Source organism: Bufo bufo, chromosome 2 (assembly GCF_905171765.1).
Source record: "Bufo bufo chromosome 2, aBufBuf1.1, whole genome shotgun sequence".
In the NCBI taxonomy this organism is placed as follows: Eukaryota; Metazoa; Chordata; class Amphibia; order Anura; family Bufonidae; genus Bufo; species Bufo bufo.
This window is the reverse complement of record NC_053390.1, coordinates 92,163,892-92,184,622: the sequence shown is the minus strand read 5'-3', so window position 1 is coordinate 92,184,622 and position 20,731 is coordinate 92,163,892. Positions and strand designations below refer to the sequence as shown.

The 20,731-nt window shown below is 43.3% G+C and overlaps 1 protein-coding gene across 1 annotated transcript in view; it reads right to left on the bottom strand.

The window, feature by feature from the left end:
• Positions 1-20,731, bottom strand: part of NDUFAF2 (NADH:ubiquinone oxidoreductase complex assembly factor 2) — a 164,140-nt gene that overhangs the window by 53,295 nt on the left and 90,114 nt on the right. Inside the window, exon 2 of the mRNA XM_040421318.1 lies at positions 2,501-2,590. Coding sequence (XP_040277252.1) covers positions 2,501-2,590 — 90 coding nt within the window. The remainder of the gene's footprint in view (positions 1-2,500; positions 2,591-20,731) is intronic.

Here is a 20,731-nt window from a genome sequence, read left to right as displayed (position 1 = left end):
TCCCTGGTCTAGTGTAACTGCTGCTGCTGGTCAGTCCATAGTCTAGATCAGTGATGGCGAACCTTTTACAGACAGAGTGCCCAAACTGCAACCAAATTCCTACTTATTTATCACAAAGTTTAATCTGAATACTACAGTCCAATATACACTGCTCAAAAAAATAAAGGGAACACAAAAATAACACATCCTAGATCTGAGTTAATTAAATATTCTTCTGAAATACTTTGTTATTTACATAGTTGAATGTGCTGACAACAAAATCACACAAAAATAAAAAAATGGAAATCAAATTTTTCAACCCATGGGAGGTCTGGATTTGGAGTCACACTCAAAATTAAAGTGGAAAAACACACTACAGGCTGATCCCACTTTGATGTAATGTCCTTAAAACAAGTCAAAATGAGGCTCAGTAGTGTGTGTGGCCTCCACGTGCCTGTATGACCTCCCTACAACGCCTGTGCATGCTCCTGATGAGGTGGCGGACGGTCTCCTGAGGGATTTCCTCCCAGACCTGGACTAAAGCATCTGCCAACTCCTGGACAGTCTGTGGTGCAACATGACGTTAGTGGATAGAGCGAGACATGATGTCCCAGATGTGCTCAATTGGATTCAGGTCTGGGGAACGGGCGGGCCAGTCCATAGCATCAATGCCTTCGTCTTGCAGGAACTGCTGACACACTCCAGCCACATGAGGTCTAGCATTGTCTTGCATTAGGAGGAACCCAGGGCCAACCGCACCAGCATATGGTCTCACAAGGGGTCTGAGGATCTCATCTCGGTACCTAATGGCAGTCAGGCTACCTCTGGCGAGCACATGGAGGGCTGTGCGGCCCTCCAAAGAAATGCCACCCCACACCATTACTGACCCAATGCCAAACCGGTCATGCTGGAGGATGTTGCAGGCAGCAGAACGTTCTCCACGGCGTCTCCAGACTCTGTCACGTCTGTCACATGTGCTCAGTGTGAACCTGCTTTCATCTGTGAAGAGCACAGGGCGCCAGTGGCGAATTTGCCAATCTTGGTGTTCTCTGGCAAATGCCAAACGTCCTGCACGGTGTTGGGCTGTAAGCACAACCCCCACCTGTGGACGTCGGGCCCTCATATCACCCTCATGGAGTCTGTTTCTGACCATTTGAGCAGACACATGCACATTTGTGGCCTGCTGGAGGTCATTTTGCAGGGCTCTGGCAGTGCTCCTCCTGTTCCTCCTTGCACAAAGGCGGAGGTAGCGGTCCTGCTGCTGGGTTGTTGCCCTCCTACGGCCTCCTCCACGTCTCCTGATGTACTGGCCTGTCTCCTGGTAGCGCCTCCATGCTCTGGACACTACGCTGACAGACACAGCAAACCTTCTTGCCACAGCTCGCATTGATGTGCCATCCTGGATAAGCTGCACTACCTGAGCCACTTGTGTGGGTTGTAGACTCCGTCTCATGCTACCACTAGAGTGAAAGCACCGCCAGCATTCAAGTGACCAAAACATCAGCCAGGAAGCATAGGAACTGAGACGTGGTCTGTGGTCACCACCTGCAGAGCCACTCCTTTATTGGGGGTGTCTTGCTAATTGCCTATAATTTCCACCTGTTGTCTATCCCATTTGCACAACAGCATGTGAAATTGATTGTCACTCAGTGTTGCTTCTTAAGTGGACAGTTTGATTTCACAGAAGTGTGATTGACTTGGAGTTGCATTGTGTTGTTTAAGTGTTCCCTTTATTTTTTTGAGCAGTGTAATATATGTTCCACATACTTTATCATTTAGCTATATACAATAGCCTGCCAACATTAAGTGCGCTGTCTGTGCTGTTCATAGCACGTCCTGCGCTGATGAATGGCAGGAAAAGTCTAAAGCATATTGGTACACCATAGACTTTTTCCAGGGTGCGGGTGCCCACAGAGAGGGCTCTGAGTGCCACCTCTGGCACCCACGGCATAGGTTCGCCACCACTGGTCTACTGTAACTGCTGCTGCTGGTCAGTCCATAGTGCAGTGTAACCGCTTCTGCCAGTAAGTCTACAATTTAGTGTAACTGCTGCTGCTTGTCAATCCATAGTCTAGTGTAACCACTGCTGCTCGTCAGTCCACAGTCTAGTGTAACCACTGCTGCTCGTCAGTCCACAGTCTAGTGTAACCACTGCTGCTCGTCAGTCCACAGTCTAGTGTAACCACTGCTGCTCGTCAGTCCACAGTCTAGTGTAACCACTGCTGCTCGTCAGTCCACAGTCTAGTGTAACCACTGATAATCGTCAGTCCACAGTCTAGTGTAACCACTGATGCTCGTCAGTCCACAGTCTAGTGTAACCACTGATGCTCATCAGTATATAGTTCAGTGTAACTGCTGCTGCAGTTAAGTAAAGGAGATCGTAAAATGCCATTCACTCATACAGTGCATTTGGTTGCATGAATGAAGCCATCGTTTTATTTGCTTCATGAAACAATGGCACAGAAACAAATAAAGTATAAACGATTGTCAACCATTATCAAATTAAAAAGAATGTCATTACCTTCCCATTCGGTAGGAATATGTCCAGCCTCATACTTGTACACGTCTTTCTGCGCAGGTTCCACAATTCTTTTTGCTCTATTTGCTTGGCCTAAAAGTATAGTACATAAAAAGTATATAAAAGTATGAATAGAACATTCAATAAGATCAGCCGAGTAAAGAGGCCATGTTAAAACTGCTATTAAATCCTTGAAGTACACAGCGGCGCCGTTCTATAAACAGTTTAATTTTACTTAAGACCATGATTCTTGAGAAATTCAGAAAATGGTTTAAACAAGGGGCCATTATGACTACATGGAAAATCTATGATGGAAGTCTTCAAGTACACATAAGGACCAGAAGTAAAGGGGACAGTTCGCAATCCTGTTCATGGCTAACGTGGAATGTGTATTTTTTGCTAACACAAAATTTGCAGGACACACATGAAGCAAGTAATGATCCTCTTCATGGAAATGGCTTATATACTGTATTTAAAGGGGTTGGACAGGATATAAAAACATGGCTGCTTGCGTCCAGAAACAACACCACACCTGCTTATGGGTGTTGTCTGGTATTGCAACTCAGGGCCTTTGAAATGAATGACCTGATACTTCTTTCCCCAACATCTTCGGTCAGGCATGGGTTGGGAGGCCCTCTTACGCATTTAATCGTCAGTCAATCCAACTCAAAATCTGTGGATAGATCTACTGTTTAGGGCCAGGTTAGGTTGGCTAGCATTATAATGCAGTCATCAAATATGTAAGACGGCTCCATATGTGAGTTTTATTCAAAGCGTTTAGATTTTACAAGGTTTGATGAGAGTCATGTACGCTAGACCTAAAATATTATAAATTAACAGTTACTGTACATGGTCAGATGTCTTTATGGGCTATTCAAGTAACTAGATTCTTCTAAAAGGTGGTGATCTGGTCTTCAATCAGTTTCAGCTAATGGTCATACAGAGAAGGGAGATACCGGTAAATGTTAAACCAAACTTCTTAAAGTGTGATGGCATGTGGCTAGGGTAGGCCATCACTTTATGATCAATGAGAATATAACCTGTGGGACCCCCCACCACCGATGCTGCGAATGAAAGAGAGGCATTGCGGACATAGTAGTCACCTGTCTAAGGGAAATTACATGTTTAGTTTATACTGTTGCTTTACGTGTAATGACCCTGCAGCCCTCAGTCAACGTTTTCCATCAGAAAAAACCCTTTAATCTCTAAAAATTAGCCAATTCCTAGACCATGTAATGGGATCTTGGGCAGGTAATAAATTGGGTGTGTACTTGTGAATATGAAGTTTTGGCATTTTCCAGGTTGCTCTACCTTCTGTCAGGCTTTGGTTGACCAAAGCTTGATTACCATACACATAGTTGTGTGGAGTTGGTTGCTCATCTGCTTGATAGAGCAATGCACCCTGAATACTGTGACTGTGGATTACAGTTGCCTTTAAGCCACCCATTTTAGTACATTGTGACTAATGGTGGTTCTCCCTGAAGACTGGTGGTCCTGTCACCTGACCAACATTTTTTTTGGATGCACCCAACCTATCTCTAATGTGTCGTGCAAGTACAATATTCCCATAGGGGTGATATCCAAGACAAGAAAGAAAACCCTAAGATGAGAGTAGCTCTTCCAGAGCTGCCCAAAACTCTAGACATTTGTTCTTTGAGAAGGATTAGATGGTAAGACAAGATGGCTCTGCTTTATAATATTTACAATGAAAATTGCACTGCAAATTAGCATGGCTTTGAACAAGAAAGAATAACGTGCGCCCTTAAGGATTTAATATTCTCAAATGGATTAGAAAGAAATAAATTATCTGTCAGCAAAGGTCACATGAAGGAAAACGGAAGATCAAAGCCAAGAAGACTTCTCATTGTCAGCCGGCTCTGGAGTCAAGCCCAGAAGCACAGAGCTGTTACCATTACAGGGGAGCTGGTTTACTGCATACTACAATCCCCTCAACATTTAGACATTATATAAAGGTCATTCTTTTTACAAACTATGACAACCTCCCAGTAGGTTTAAGGACTAGGTTATACATATTTTAGTCGGCCATTCAAAATATTACATAATATAACGTGGTCTCAAAAAGCAGGAAATGCTCAACCCTTCATATAAGGATATATTGGCTAAAGTCTCATTTTAACATCAGTGTGAGGGTTTATTCAGATTTAGTTGATTGCATCCAGCACAGTAGTGCACCTATTCTTTTAAATGTTTATTTGATATAGGCAATTACATCCACACATTTTGCTATCTGGTGTAGGATGTCTATGTGGCACTTGTGGTCCGCTGCAGGCATCCTCCATTGTATGCATTTCTTGCTGGGGTTCGCCATTAGCAACGGACCACATGTGCAGGATTTGCTCCCCCCGATTATAAATGCACAACTGCATATGGGGTTGAGCATTTCCTGCTTTTTGAGACCACGTTATATTATGTAATTTGTATATGTATGTCTGGAGGTGTATAAACTCCAAATTTGAATGTGCCTGATTTTCATCTATAGGCAGCATTCGGTGCACCTGTGAGGCCTGAAGCATATCAGTCAGCTCTGGGTGGGACTCACAGCCTCCTCCCTCCTCCCATTGCATAAGTGGTTTCACACTGGAGGCAACTGGGAGCCGTTTGCTGTGAGTTGGACCTTACGCTCCTGTAATTCACCCACTAGCCCCTGGTACTGCCCATACGGCACAGGTAGGTTAGCGTTAGGTCCCGTGCCACCTGAGATACCTTGACGTGGTGCGCGGGCTCCGGTATGTCCTTCATGTAAGGATATATTGGCTAAAGTCTCATTTTAACATAAGTGTGAGGGTTTAGTCAGGTTTTGTTGATTGCATCCACCACAGTAGTGCACCTATTCTTCTAAATGTTTATTTTATATAGTCAATTACATCCACACATTTTGCTATCTCTTGTAGGATGTCTGTGTTGCACTTCTTCTAAATGTTTATTTGGCCATTCAAAAGAATCAAAAGCAGGTACAATCATCAATAGGATAAACATAACATAAGAAAAACATATTAGACAATTAAAGCCTTAAATGGACACTAACCTTTCAACAAACTTTACAGAACTTTAAAGTACAGATGAATATAAGAAACTTTGTAATATATTTTAATCACAGAAAAATGTATGTTTCTCACTTTAGCAGCTCCTCTTAGCTACATTGATTTCTGGGTGCAGCAGGTCATCAGATCCTTCTATGAGTTGACACTCTGTCTCAGCTCTCAAGACAGACTTAGCAGAGAATGGGGATTTAGAAGGAGGGAGGCATTTTTTGTGATTAGATATATTACAATATTTCTTACATTTATGTGTACTATTGAATAGATTTATTCTAAGTTTGCTGAAAGGATAGTGATCATTTAAAGGTAATACGTTAAATCGGAAAATAGCCTATTGTTTAAAATCAAGCATGTATGTTACAGCATTTTTTAAGAATTTTTGGTAACACTATTTTTAGTTGTGCAGGTCATCATTTATATTTTAAGGAATCCTAAAACCCTGTAGTTCTCACACTACCCACTAAGCCACATGATATGCTGAGACTTGCTGATCTGTGGAGATAATTTTTCATTCATGATTACCACAGCCAGGATTACAATGTCAGGTAACATCTATGTATAAGTAACAAAGGAACCACCATCAACAATAGGTAGTCACAGCTTACGTCTTCCCCCTCCCTGCACAACGACCACTGCATAGATCACAGAGCATGTCTAGAAAACTCTCCCATAGGAGTCAGTAAATCATCCCCAATTTATTCTGTCTATGGCCCATGTGGCTGCTGTAAAGCATATCTATAAAAGCTATTCATGCAAAATGGCTGCCTCCATAATCATATACAGAAAACAAAATTAAATCTACAATGAGAAGATATAAACAGGTTAGAAAAATGAATTTGTTTCACTATCTGGTTTTAATTAGTGAAAAAAGGTGATACATTCCCTTTAAAGGGGTTGTCTCCCTTCAGTTGTATTTATCATGTAGAGAAAGTTAATACCAGGCACTTACTAATGTATTATTATCCATATTAGTTCCTTTGCTGGCTGGATTCATTTTCCCATCACATTATACACTGCTCATTTCCATGGTTACAGACCACCCTGCAATCCATCAGTGGTGGTCGTGCTTGCACACTATAGGAAAAAGCATCAGTCTCTCTGGTGGCCGGGACCATAGGAGCTTTTTCCTATAGTGTGCAAGCACGACCACCACTGATGGATTGCAGGGTGGTCTGTAACCCTGGAAACGAGCAGTGTATAATGTGATAGAAAAATTAATCCATCCAGCAAAGGAGGCAATATGGATAATAACGATACAAGTGAGACAACCCTTTTAAGCAAAATATGACGGAATACTTGCTAAGAATATCAGAGCTCAAGGATATGCCGGGCAGAACATATCCCCTAACAGTGCACACCTGCGGTGCAATACAGCAAGAATGACTGACTGTAACCGTGTGTAAAAATGTGTGAGTCCTCAGAAAAAAGACATTTGGCATGAATGCCACTGACCCGTGGACAGCACACCACACTGCTAGGTCTGCTGCCTAGATCACTTGCTAATATAGGTTTTCATACTTAACGTTTTAAAAGGCTGATCCTAGTTGATTTAAAGCAATATGTAGTAAAAAAAACTAAACAAAACATGTTTTACACCATTTTTGGCTTCCATGTGCACCCGCCTTGGTGCTGTTGTCAATTTGTGATACAAGGGGTTGGCTCCGGCTAAATTAGTCTCCTTCTCCCTCTGGCAGCACACAATATAACCCCTTCTTATTATATGACCTACTGTAATAGTCTTTTCTGCTATGCCGTCATGCAGAGGAGTTGTTGGTTCGTCGACACGGCAGGCAAGCATGGAGCGTCTTCTATTGGCTGCTCTGCAGTGAACAGAGGATCACTATGCAGAGACCTGGCTGTGGGCTGAGCATGCATGTCCACCAGCATTCAGCTCAGTAGATGGACTGAAGATTGCTATACACTATGAACACCAGGTGGCACCATAGTATGTAAGTGTCAGAACTCTTCAGTGGAACGTTTTATGAGCAGCATGTAAATGAAAAACATAGTTCATTTTTTATAGTCTATACAATGAATATGAGACAACCCCTTTCTGTATCAGGAAAATGGAGCTCCAACTGCTTTAAATATATATTATGAAAATGATTCAGCACAGAAGTTTGGACCTATTATCTCTTACTTAAAGGACATCAGCAGATTTGTACCTGTGACACTGGCTGACCTGTTACATGTGCGCTTGGCAGCTGAAGGCATCTGTGTTGGTCCCATGTTCATATGTGAGAAAAATGATGTTTTAATATATGCAAATGAGCCTCTAGGCGCAACAGGGGCGTTGCCATTACATCTAGAAGCTCAACTCTCTATGCAGCTGCCGCGCCCTCTGCCCTTTGATTGAGAGGGCCAGGTAGTGAAAACGTCATCACTTCTGGCCCTGCCAATCAAAGTTGAGAGGCTGCAGCAGTTTCAGAGAGAGCAGAGCCTCTAGGAGTAATGGAAACGCCCCCATTGCTCCTAGAGGCTCATTTCCATACATTAAAACATAATTTTTCCCAGCACTGCGGGCACATATGAACATGGGACCAACACAGATGCCTTCAGCTGCCGAGCGCACATGTAACAGGTCAGCCAGTGTCATAGGTACAAATCTGCTGACAGATGCCCTTTAAAGGCGTTTTCCTGGATTTTAATACTGATGACCTATCCTGAGGATAGGCCATCAATATCTGATCAGCGAGGATTTGACACCCAACGGATCAGCTGTTCTGTCAGTGCGGGACTTTGGTGATGGAACTACATAGCTGTGTCCATTGTGTAGAAGACGCAGCTGGTAACTGCAGTGTTGATCCCAATGACTTCAATGGGGACAGTGCTGCAGTTATCAGCTCCGTCCACTTCAAAAATGGAAGAAGCTGTGTAGCTCTGGTGCCTAAGCTAATGCAGAACTGCTAATCGGAGGGGTTGCTGGGTGTCGGACCCCAGAAAATCAGATATTCATTGCCTACCCGGAGGATTGGCCCCTTAATATTAAAATCCCAGAAAACTACTTTAGAGGGTTTGCTGTTCCCAGAAACTGCAGCACTCCTAAAAGCCGTGTCAGGTAATCCATCTCAGCCTCATTCACTTACATCCAATAGAGAAAATGGATTAGAACATATGACAACCTTAACCAGTAAAATTGTGAACACTTTTCTGCGCCTATTTTTTTACCATATGTGCATGTTCCAATCTAAATGCTGTAATATACCTAATTTTTGCCCCTTTTGAGAGCCTTAATCTTCACAACAGCCCTGTGAAAGCCAATGTGTGGCCACGCCACACCGCATTAGCGCTCACTTAGAATGCACGAGGTGTGAGCTATGAGAAGTGGCAGATGTAACGGCTTCTTGGAGCCAATTATAATATATTAAGGTCTTCATTCGTTGCGGAGACAGGGCTTCTGACAATTGAAATAATGAAGTAACAATCAGCATTGCTTGATATGTAGGACGCTCATTTACAGCGATTAGTCAACAACAAACTTCATATGCTCTTCTCGAATGAGATTGGAAAGTTCTGATATGAGATGTTTGTGTGTTTGCTCCATCCCCCTGTGAGTAATTAAAGGAATCTTTATTTCATTAAATCAGGCAACTTACTAGAAAATGACTTCAGAGAAAGCAATGAGCTGTGTTCCTGGCGGCTTTGAATGGCTGCGGTCACATCTATAAAGCAGTTTATCCATTTTTTATGTTTTGCTCTTTGGATCATTTCAGATTTCTAAATCAAATGTGAATCACTGTGGCCTGCAACCTGCGAAGCTCCAGCTGTTGTAACTACAACTCCCAGCAAATCCGCACAAGACAACTAATAAGATGGTTTACAACTGCTGCATATATGCTGGTAAATAATTACTGGGGAAGAATGACTCCTAAGCAGTACGCCCGCTGGCATGGGGTTATATTTGATCACTCCCTATATTTAATCACTTGCCCACTCATGCCATCTATACCTCAAAAACGTTGCCTAAATCCTCCCTGATCTACCCGTAGAAAAAGCAAAAACTCACTTCTGTAAGGGTATTTTTAAAGTACTCATTGGTTTAATTTTGTTCCCTTTTATTATTACCATTCTGTGTAATGATGAGCCCTGTAATCTAGTACCCATCCGCCATTGTGCTGATAAGACCACATTCCTGAGTGATCCCATTGCCTGGGTTTCCTTGTACACATACACAGCCGCAGGAGTGATTCCTTCTATAGTACAGGTCGGACAATAGGAACCAGTGAACCAGAAGAGGCTTCTTTTTGGAATTATTTGCAAACTATGAAGTCAACTCAATCGGTTGAGTTATAATCATGTTCTATAATCAGAGGTCTGTGGGTTTTGCTATGTAGGTTCTGTAAAAAAAATAATAAAAAAAAAAAATTATATATATATATATATATATATATATGTTTGCGCCAAAAAAATACTAACATTCCAAATCAAAAGTGGTGATTTGTTTCCCCTCATATCAAAAGGCGCACACCACTCTTAAAATGTGACTTTTTTAACCACCTCCGGACCGCTGTACGCAGATTCGCGTTCCGGAGGTGGCAGCGCTGCGCACAATCACGCATATACGCGTCATCTCGCGAGATTTCGCTCCAAGCCGGCCCGCGCATGCGCATCGCGGGCCGGCAAAATTCAAAGAAGAAGTTCGTCACCAGCCTGCCAGCAACGATCATTGGCTGGCAGGCTGGCGATTTTTAAAAAATCCAATCAAAAGTCATATAACAGATCATATTAGTAAATATGATCTGTTATATGGCTTCTCTGCTCCTCTGCTGGTCCTTTTCGTCGGTTGGATCCAGCAGAGAAGCAGACTGAACTGTAAGTACACCAAACACTTCACTGTAGCCCCTGATCACCCCCCTGCACCCCAATTAACCCTTTGATCACCCCTTTGATCGCCCCTGTCAATCACCAGTGAAAGGAAAAAAAGTGATCAGTGTAAACTGTCACTTTTTTTTTTTCACTAGTATTGGCTGTTAGGTTTTAGGGATAGTTTAGGCCCCTTGGTTAGGTAGTTAGCGCCCAGCCCACCGCACCGCAGTCACTTTTATTCGCTGAATAGCGTATCGCTAATCAGCATTTGTACTTTTATAGTATCTGTAAGTGATCAAAACTGATCACGGTCAGATCTATAATAGTATTAGTGTCACTTTAGTTCGCCCTCCACCCAAAACGCAGTGTTTGCCCGATCAGGCCTGATCGGTCGCCCACACGTGCGTTCACCCACGCCCGCCCCACCGCAGTGACAAAAAATATATATTTTTTTGATCACTGCACACTCATTTTACACGCACTGCGGCGATAAAAAAATCAGTTTTGATATTTTTTATCAACCGCAGCGGCCTCCGGTACTTCGCTAGCCTCCCCTTTGTAAGACAGGCTTGCTTTTTTTCTTGGGTAGTCTCAGGGAATACCCCTAAATTTAGTAGTCCAAAATGTCAAACAGGGGGTATTCTTCTGAAGAGGCCTACAGGATTCTGACCCAGTCGGATGAGGAGTGGGAACCCTCATCTGATGAATCTAGCGGGTCAGAATATGAACCTGTGGAAAGCAGTGGCTCTCTGACCCAAAGTTCGGACGAGGAGGTGGAGGTCCCTGGCAGCACCAGGCGTACCCGGCCCCGTGTCGCTAGACCACAGGTTATGCAGGATCCGCTTCAAGAGCAGCAGAGTGGGGCTGTCGCTGCCGGATCACGTGGTGAGGCATACACCAGCAGCGCAGCCCTCCCTGGACCTAGTACCAGCACTGCCGTACAACATGGTGACGTGGCGAGCACCAGAAGGGCAGTTGAAGCTGGTACGGTGGCACGTGCACTAGTTACCCCGTCGCAGCCACCGCACAGACAGGCCCGTAGAGCCCCTAGAATCCCTGAGGTGCTGGCAAACCCTGATTGGCAGTCACCAACTTCAGCCGCACCTGTAGTTCCCCCTTTCACCGCCCAGTCTGGAGTTCGGGTTGAGACGGCTCAAATCGGTTCGGCCCTGGGATTTTTTGAGCTGTTCTTGACTGCGGAGCTCTTGGACTTAGTCGTGGCAGAGACCAACCAGTATGCCACACAATTTATATCCGCCAACCCGGGAAGCTTTTATGCCCAGCCTTTCCGGTGGAAACCAGTCCAAGTTTCCGAACTTAAAATTTTTTTGGGCCTTCTCCTCAACATGGGCTTGACAAAAAAGCATGAATTGCGGTCATATTGGTCAACGCACCCGATTCATCACATGCCCATGTTCTCTGCTGCTATGTCCAGGGCACGATTTGAGGCCATCCTCCGTTTCCTGCATTTTAGCGACAACACCACCTCCCGTCCCAGAGGCCACCCAGCTTTTGACCGGCTCCACAAAATTCGGCCCCTCATAGACCATTTCAACCAGAAATTTGCAGATTTGTATACCCCCGAGCAAAACATCTGCGTAGACGAGTCCCTAATACATTTTACCGGGCGCCTTGGCTTCAAACAGTACATCCCAAGCAAGCGTGCCCGGTATGGGGTCAAATTGTATAAGCTCTGTGAAAGGGCCACAGGCTATACCCACAAATTTCGGATCTATGAGGGAAAAGATCAGACCCTGAAGCCGGTCGGTTGCCCTGACTACCTGGGGAGCAGTGGGAAGACAGTCTGGGACTTGGTGTCACCCTTATTCGGCAAGGGGTACCATCTTTATGTGGACAATTTTTACACAAGTGTGGCCCTCTTTAGGCATTTGTTTCTAGAACGGATTTGCGCCTGTGGCACCGCGCGAACTAGTCGCGTGGGCTTCCCCCAACGGCTTGTAACCACCCGTCTTGCAAGGGGGGAGAGGGCTGCCTTGTGTAACGAAGAACTGCTCGCGGTGAAATGGAGAGACAAGCGTGACGTTTACATGCTCTCCTCCATTCACGCAGACACGACAATCCAAATTGAGCGAGCAACCCGTGTCATTGAAAAGCCCCTCTGTGTCCACGACTATAATGCGCTTATGGGAGGGGTGGACTTCAATGACCAGATGTTGTCTCCGTATTTAGTTTCCTGCAGAACCAGACGCTGGTATAAGAAGGTGTCTGTATATTTAATTCAATTGGCGCTGTACAATAGTTTTGTTCTCTACAGTAAGGCTGGGAGAACACGATCTTTCCTCAAATTCCAGGAAGAGATCATCGAGAACCTCCTTTACCCAGGAGGTTCCGTGGCCCCATCCACCAGTGTAGTTAGCCGTCTACACGAGCGACATTTCCCCAGTGTCGTTCCTGGTACCTCAACCCAACCGTCACCCCGAAAAAGATGTCGTGTCTGTAGCAGGAGTGGAATAAGGCGTGACACCCGCTATTTCTGTCCTGACTGTCCTGACCACCCTGCCCTATGCTTTGGTGAGTGTTTCCGGAAGTACCACACACAGGTACACCTAGCATAGGGATTGCATCTCACAGGACAGGCACACAGGGCTATTAGGGCCCTTTTACTCTCAGCTGCTGCAAACCTCTCCTTTCACCTGGGATAAAGTGCATAACGTACTTCGCCACATCTTTGGGCGATTTGCGCTTTGCACATTGTCCCATGGGGAAGGAGAGGTTTGTTCTATAAAGGTAAAAAAAACTAAACAAAAAAAAAATTACCGGCAAGTAAAAAAGTTAAAAAAGTTAATATGTTCTGTTCTAAAGTTAATAAAGTTATTGCTTTGCGGCCTGGTTTTTTCTTTTTTGTTTTGTTTTTTTTACCTTTCAGGTGGACCAACCGATCGACTAGCTGCAGCACTGATGTGCATTCGGACAGAAGCATTGCGCTGCTGTCAGATTACACGCAAGTCGGTGTATGCAGCGCTGCAAGACGAGATTTCTCCTCTGCAGTAAAAGATATGTTTGCCGAGGCATATGAGCTGAGGAGGTGGCGGTGTTCATATACTTTGGCAAACACTTTGTATATATATAAAAAAAAAAATCCCGGCAATGATTTATTCATCCACATCGATTGATGTGAATGGAGAAATCTGGTTTGCCAGGGCATACGAGCTGAAGTGGGTATGGATGTTGGGCGGAGCTCCTATGTCCTGGCAGACGCCTTTCCCCTCCTTTTTCTTTTTTTGGCAGAGATTTTTTCATCCACATTGATCGATGCGAATGAAGAAATCTGTGCCGTTCATTTTTTTCTTTCAGCCCAGAGGCTGAACGGAAAAAAAAAAATCTCATTACCCGTATGCTCAATATAAGGAGAATAGCAGAAACTCCTAATGCTGGGCATACATGTAATGATTGCGGAGACCCTCAAATGCCAGGGCAGTACAAACACCCCACAAATAACACCATTTTGGAAAGAAGACACCCCAAGGTATTCGCTGAGGGGCATATTGAGTCCATGAAAGATTGAAATTTTTGTCCCAAGTTAGCGGAAAGGGAGACTTTGTGAGAACAAAACCAAAAAAATCAATTTCCGCTAACTTGTGCCAAATTTTTTTTTTTTTCAATGAACTCGCCATGCCCCTCATTGAATACCTTGGGGTGTCTTCTTTCCAAAATGGGGTCACATGTGGGGTATTTATACTGCCCTGGCATTTTAGGGGCCCCAAAGCGTGAGAAGAAGTCTGGTATCCAAATGTCTAAAAATGCCCTCCTAAAAGGAATTTGGGCCCCTTTGCCCACCTAGGCTGCAAAAAAGTGTCACACATCTGGTATCTCTGTATTCAGGAGAAGTTGAGGAATGTGTTTTGGGGTGTCTTTTTACATATACCCATGCTGGGTGAGATAAATATCTTGGTCAAATGCCAACTTTGTATAAAAAAAATGGGAAAAGTTGTCTTTTGCCAAGATATTTCTCTCACCCAGCATGGGTATATGTAAAATGACACCACAAAACACATTCCCCACCTTCTCCTGAGTACGGAGATACCAGATGTGTGACACTTTTTTGCAGCCTAGGTGGGCAAAGAGGCCCACATTCCAAAGAGCACCTTTCGGATTTCACAGGTCATTTACCTACTTATCACACATTAGGGCCCCTGGAAAATGCCAGGGCAGTATAACTACCCCACAAGTGACCCCATTTTGGAAAGAAGACACCCCAAGGTATTCCGTGAGGGGCATGGCAAGTTCCTGGAATTTTTTATTTTTTGTCACAAGTTAGTGGAATATGAGACTTTGTATGAAAAAAAAAAAAAATCATCATTTTCCACTAACTTGTGACAAAAAATAAAAAATTCTAGGAACTCGCCATGCCCCTCACGGAATACCTTGGGGTGTCTTCTTTCCAAAATGGGGTCACTTGTGGGGTAGTTATACTGCCCTGGCATTCTAGGGGCCCAAATGTGTGGTAAGGAGTTTGAAATCAAATTCTGTAAAAAATGACCTGTGAAATCCGAAAGGTGCTCTTTGGAATATGGGCCCCTTTGCCCACCTAGGCTGCAAAAAAGTGTCACACATCTGGTATCTCTGTATTCAGGAGAAGTTGAGGAATGTGTTTTGGGGTGTCTTTTTACATATACCCATGCTGGGTGAGATAAATATCTTGGTCAAATGCCAACTTTGTATAAAAAAATGGGAAAAGTTGTCTTTTGCCAAGATATTTCTCTCACCCAGCATGGGTATATATAAAATGACACCCCAAAACACATTCCCCACCTTCTCCTGAGTACGGAGATACCAGATGTGTGACACTTTTTTGCAGCCTAGGTGGGCAAAGGGGCCCATATTCCAAAGAGCACCTTTCGGATTTCACAGGTCATTTTTTACAGAATTTGATTTCAAACTCCTTACCACACATTTGGGCCCCTAGAATGCCAGGGCAGTATAACTACCCCACAAGTGATGACCCCATTTTGGAAAGAAGAGACCCCAAGGTATTCGCTGATGGGCATAGTGAGTTCATAGAACTTTTTATTTTTTGTCACAAGTTAGTGGAATATGAGACTTTGTAAGAAAAAAAAAAAAAAATCATCATTTTCCGCTAACTTGTGACAAAAAATAAAAAGTTCTATGAACTCACTATGCCCATCAGCGAATACCTTAGGGTGTGTACTTTCCGAAATGGGGTCATTTGTGGGGTGTTTGTACTGTCTGGGCATTGTAGAACCTCAGGAAACATGACAGGTGCTCAGAAAGTCAGAGCTGCTTCAAAAAGCGGAAATTCACATTTTTGTACCATAGTTTGTAAACGCTATAACTTACCCAAACCATTTTTTTTTTATCAAAGACATGTAGAACAATAAATTTAGAGCAAAATTTATATATGGATCTCGTTTTTTTTGCAAAATTTTACAACTGAAAGTGAAAAATGTCATTTTTTTGCAAAAAAATCGTTAAATTTCGATTAATAACAAAAAAAGTAAAAATGTCAGCAGCAAAGAAATACCACCAAATGAAAGCTCTATTAGTGAGAAGAAAAGGAGGTAAAATTAATTTGGGTGGTAAGTTGCATGACCGAGCAATAAACCGTGAAAGTAGTGTAGGTCAGAAGTGTAAAAAGTGGCCTGGTCTTTCAGGGTGTTTAAGCATTGGGGGCTGAGGTGGTTAAAGGGTAATGGTCATATTTTTTTTAATGTAATTGGATTGGTCTGACTAAGTTTGCCTCAGTTCCCTAGTTAATACTTTTGTATAGATATTGAATCACTTAGTATTTGCAGCATGTTCTTTCCTCCCCCAGGCATTTCAGTGGTGCGACTAAAACAGCATTGCTAGGTGTCCTCCATCTCCTATCTTCTATATACAGAAGACGGAGGACGTAGTAGTGGGCAGTCCCAAACGGTGCGTGCACGCTCTCGTCGGACTGGGATAGTGCCGATATTCACAATAAAAATTCGCAATTAGAATATTTGCGATAAAAATCCACAGCAGATTGGTTGGGGTGAGGCTGCGCGTTCGGCGAGATGAGCCGAATGAATTCTGGGTAGTTAGGGAGGGAGGTCTTAGCCTCAGGGTAAGGGCATCGGTGGCCATCTTAAGAAGATAGTCAGAAAGAAGTCTTGTGAGGAGCGGTTGCTATGGACGGAATCTTATTAAACAAGTGGTATGTGAACACAATAATTAGTGATTTTATATCAAGGCAGGAGACTCCATTATGCTTTAAGATCTTTCTTTTTTACTCCCAGCAGCAAACAGTTAATGTAAAACAGAAAAATTTACATACCGTAAGTGTTCACAACATAACATCAGTGTTCACAAACAGCCAATCAACAGGCAGAAAAGGTCATATAAGGTCTAATCAATCATGTGAATGTCCTTCTTTCTTGCTGCTTGACTCCCAGAAAGATACGTAAAATTGCTCTCCTCATAAAAGTTATTAGTATATATATATATATATTATATATATATAATTTATTTATTGTGGGGGGTTAGCTCTTATTCGGGGGTCATTCTCACAGATACGACTTTAGGACACCAGGTTTCAGGTCTAAACAGTGCATATTTTACACACTCCAACCAATACAGGTCATCATGGAGTCGCAGCTTCACCTAACACATGTGACATCCACATAAAATAACAAACACTTGCCCGGCTAGGCTCTAACTAACACAGAGTTTCCTGACTCACCTAAGTCCCAGTTCACACCCTGTGAACTCGTGCGGCTTTGTCAGCCAATGTCCCACAGCCTCCTGGCTGTACAGAGCACAGTATGCCCACTGTCTCTAGTTCACTGTTTCTTGTGGGGGATTGGGGCTCAGTAGCCTGCCTGACTATGGCCCTGCGACCCTCCCAGACCTCGCTGCATCCACCAACTCCAGGCTATCTCCCAGCCTTGTGGTCCCTCAGCCTTGCCCAGCTGAGACCACACAGACAAAGCCTCCAGGCCTCTGTCCACAGGTAACACAGTTCCCCCCTTCTGACACCCTGGGAGGTGCTTTATGCCAGCCTGATTACATCCAGCTTGTCTCACCTGTGGTGGTACAGGGGTGTGGACCACACTACCCACCCCTTCCTTGCCTCCAACCTGCGTGAGACCTGTCACTGTCTCACAATTATATATATATATATATATTGATTCTACATTGGGACGCAATCCCATAGACTCGTGCACCGTGACCATATACAGCAGTGCCGACCTGTGATTACTATATTATCTACGGCTTTCAGGTACGAGCACGCTAAAATTCCTTTAATAAATGAATACCTTTGCTTATACGGATGATGCGGCGAAAGACATCGTGGCACAGATCACCGCCCCATCCGATTTTTTGAAAATTCCTTCAAGTGAACTGAAAAGTCGGGATCTTGAGAAGGAAGCAAAACACCTTATTTCATTTGAATTGCATGCCGCAACATTGGCGGAATATCACCGCACTGAAAAAATACCTCGAGGACTCCGAGTTAAACTGCGGCCGACTCTGTTTGGTGACAACTTGGACTATTGCACCCGTTTTGCCCAAATACTTAATAAATGTTCTTTGGATTTGATTGTACTTACTCTTGAGCATCTGACCGTTGCCATTGACGAACGCCAAAAGAGCATTGACAACATTAAGCAACAGCTGAATAACTGCTTGAAGCCGGAAGAATTCACCGCACTACAGGACAAACTTGACAAACAATGCAGCGACCTCCGCTCCAGGATCGAAGCTACAAAGCGATCCAAGTTTCTTCGGGATACAGAGGATTATCTGCACCATCGAGTATACAGGTGGCAGGATGCAAAAGGTGTCGCGGTTCCATTCTCTCGTATGAGAGACCGGCGAGCGGGTTCGGCTTCTTCCGGCTCTGGAAGAGACGTCTCTACTGGATATCGGGCGCCTTTTTTAGGCCGACGACCACGCAAGCCAAGACAAGGCGAGCCGGGCGCCATCATAGGCGAGGCAGACGCTCCACGGATCACGAGGTCCCAGGTAAGGACAAAAACTTAGTTTTCAATCTGTCCTCTAAAAATCTGAGTGTGGCCGATATGAATTTATTACAAAAGGGTCTGTCATTTAGCCCCACTGGAAGCCTTGATACTTTCAACCTTGATACTGACTTACAACGGTTTTACCGTAATATACGTTTAAAGGCCCATTTTTCTTCGTAACACATGGTCCCTCAATCCGTTCATTCTGAGACTGGTACTGGTTCCCTAACAGCTAAAATGTTTAATCTGAAGATCAGGAGCACATTTTCACCTCCGCGTCTACACCATCCTATTGAAACTTTTATAAACCTAGTGCAACGTGATGTTGAGACATTGTTGCAACAATGCAAGACTGGCAATATGCATTTACAATCCAATTTACCTTTGGAGGAAAAACGTGCACTTGATCAATTGTTGGAGGATAAGTCTCTGGTATTCAAACCAGCGGACAAAGGGGGTGCTCTGGTGGTCCTTGATAAAGCATATTATGTTTCAGAAATTTTGTCGCAACTAAATGATACAGATACATATCAGATTTTACAGAATGATCCTGTATTTCGCATCAAAGAAAGGATACAAATTGTTGTGAATGCTGCCATAGAGGAGGGGGTCATTGATGCCACATTGGGCGGATTTTTGGTCAACCAACATCCAATTACTCCCGTTTTTTATACGTTACCAAAAGTACATAAGTCCATTGTTAAACCACCTGGCCGTCCCATTGTGGCTTCTACTGACTCAATCCTCTCACCTTTGGCAATTTTTCTAGAAAAAATCTTTACGCCATTTACTAAATTGTCTCCATCATACTTGCGTGATACTGAGCATTTTTTGCAGGAAATTAAAACTCTGCATTCAGAAAAAGATGATTTACTTGTCACCTTTGATGTATGTAATTTATACACATCAATATCACATGAGAAAGGTCTGAAAGCAATTGATACATTGTTACAATTAAGTCATTACAACAATGCAGAATGTGAATTTTTCTTGACATTATTGAGGATTGTTTTAGAACAAAATTACTTTTTATTTCAGGATTCTTTTTATCAGCAGCGGCGTGGGACCGCGATGGGATCGAACGTCGCACCGCCGTACGCAAATTGTTATATGGCACAATTTGAGACGGATTTCGTCTATACTAATGGTTTCTAAAGAAAACACTGCAAATTCTGGCGTCGTTTTATCGATGACATTATTTGCGTATGGCGTGGCGACGTTTGATCCCTTCAACAATTTACTCTTCACCTCAATTCTGTCTGGCCTGAATTGAAATTCACTCTGCATTTTAATGTACAAAAAATCTCTTTCCTAGACACGTGGGTAATTAAGGGAGATACAGGTGGGCTATACACGGATTTATTTACAAAAAATACAGATCGAAATAGCTTACTCATGTATACTAGCAACCACCCAGCAGCCACAAAAAAATCCCTCCCCTTTTCCTAATTTCAAAGGGTTAAGCGTATAGTGGGCAAAGCTGAATTATGTAAGGAAAGATTAGACGAAATGAGCCAGAAATTTAAGGAGAGAGGTTATCCCGATCACTTATTAAAAGAACAAAGGAACCGAGTCGAGATAAAACAACAGGATAAGCCCTTAAAAGAACCACGGATCCCACTTGTAATTCAGTATCATCCATGGTCTCAGAGATTGAGAGGGATAATAAATAAACATTTGAAAGTTGTGTCAAAGTCGTACCCACAAGTAGTGGAGTTTAAACTACCACCTATGATGTGCTTCAAAAGAGCCAGAAATATACGTGATAAGATAGTACGGGCGGACATTGGAAGTAGCAAAACTGGATCTATACAGAGAGTACTGGCTACTCCCAAAATGGGAACTTTTCCCTGCTTAAATTGTGTACACTGTTCTAGTGTAATCAAGGGTACACACTTTACACATCCACAATCTGGCGAACGCATACCTATAAAAAAAAAAATTCACCTGTGACAGTCGTTTTGTTATATATATTTTAAAGTGCCCCTGTGGTCTATTGTACGTGGGAGAGACTTCCACTAGGATGAAAGACAGACTTAGTAACCACAAGTCCACCATCCGCAAGCAAAATTTATTATTTCCTGTACCATTCCACTTCCATGCACATAGACACACAGTGGCACAGTTACGTTACCAGATTATAGACAGTGTACCCCTTCCACGTCGGGGTGGAGATAGGAACAAGTTATTGCTGCAGAGGGAAGCTTATTGGATACATCGATTACGAACGATTGAGCCCTACGGACTCAACCGGGAGTATAATGTACAAAGCTTCCTTTGATAGATCACCTTGGTATAACAATATTTTTCCCAGGATAATAATTTTTCTATAATGTTATATTTTTGAGTATTGCAATAGTGCAATTAAAAATAAATAAAAAACTTTAAAATAAAAAATAAAA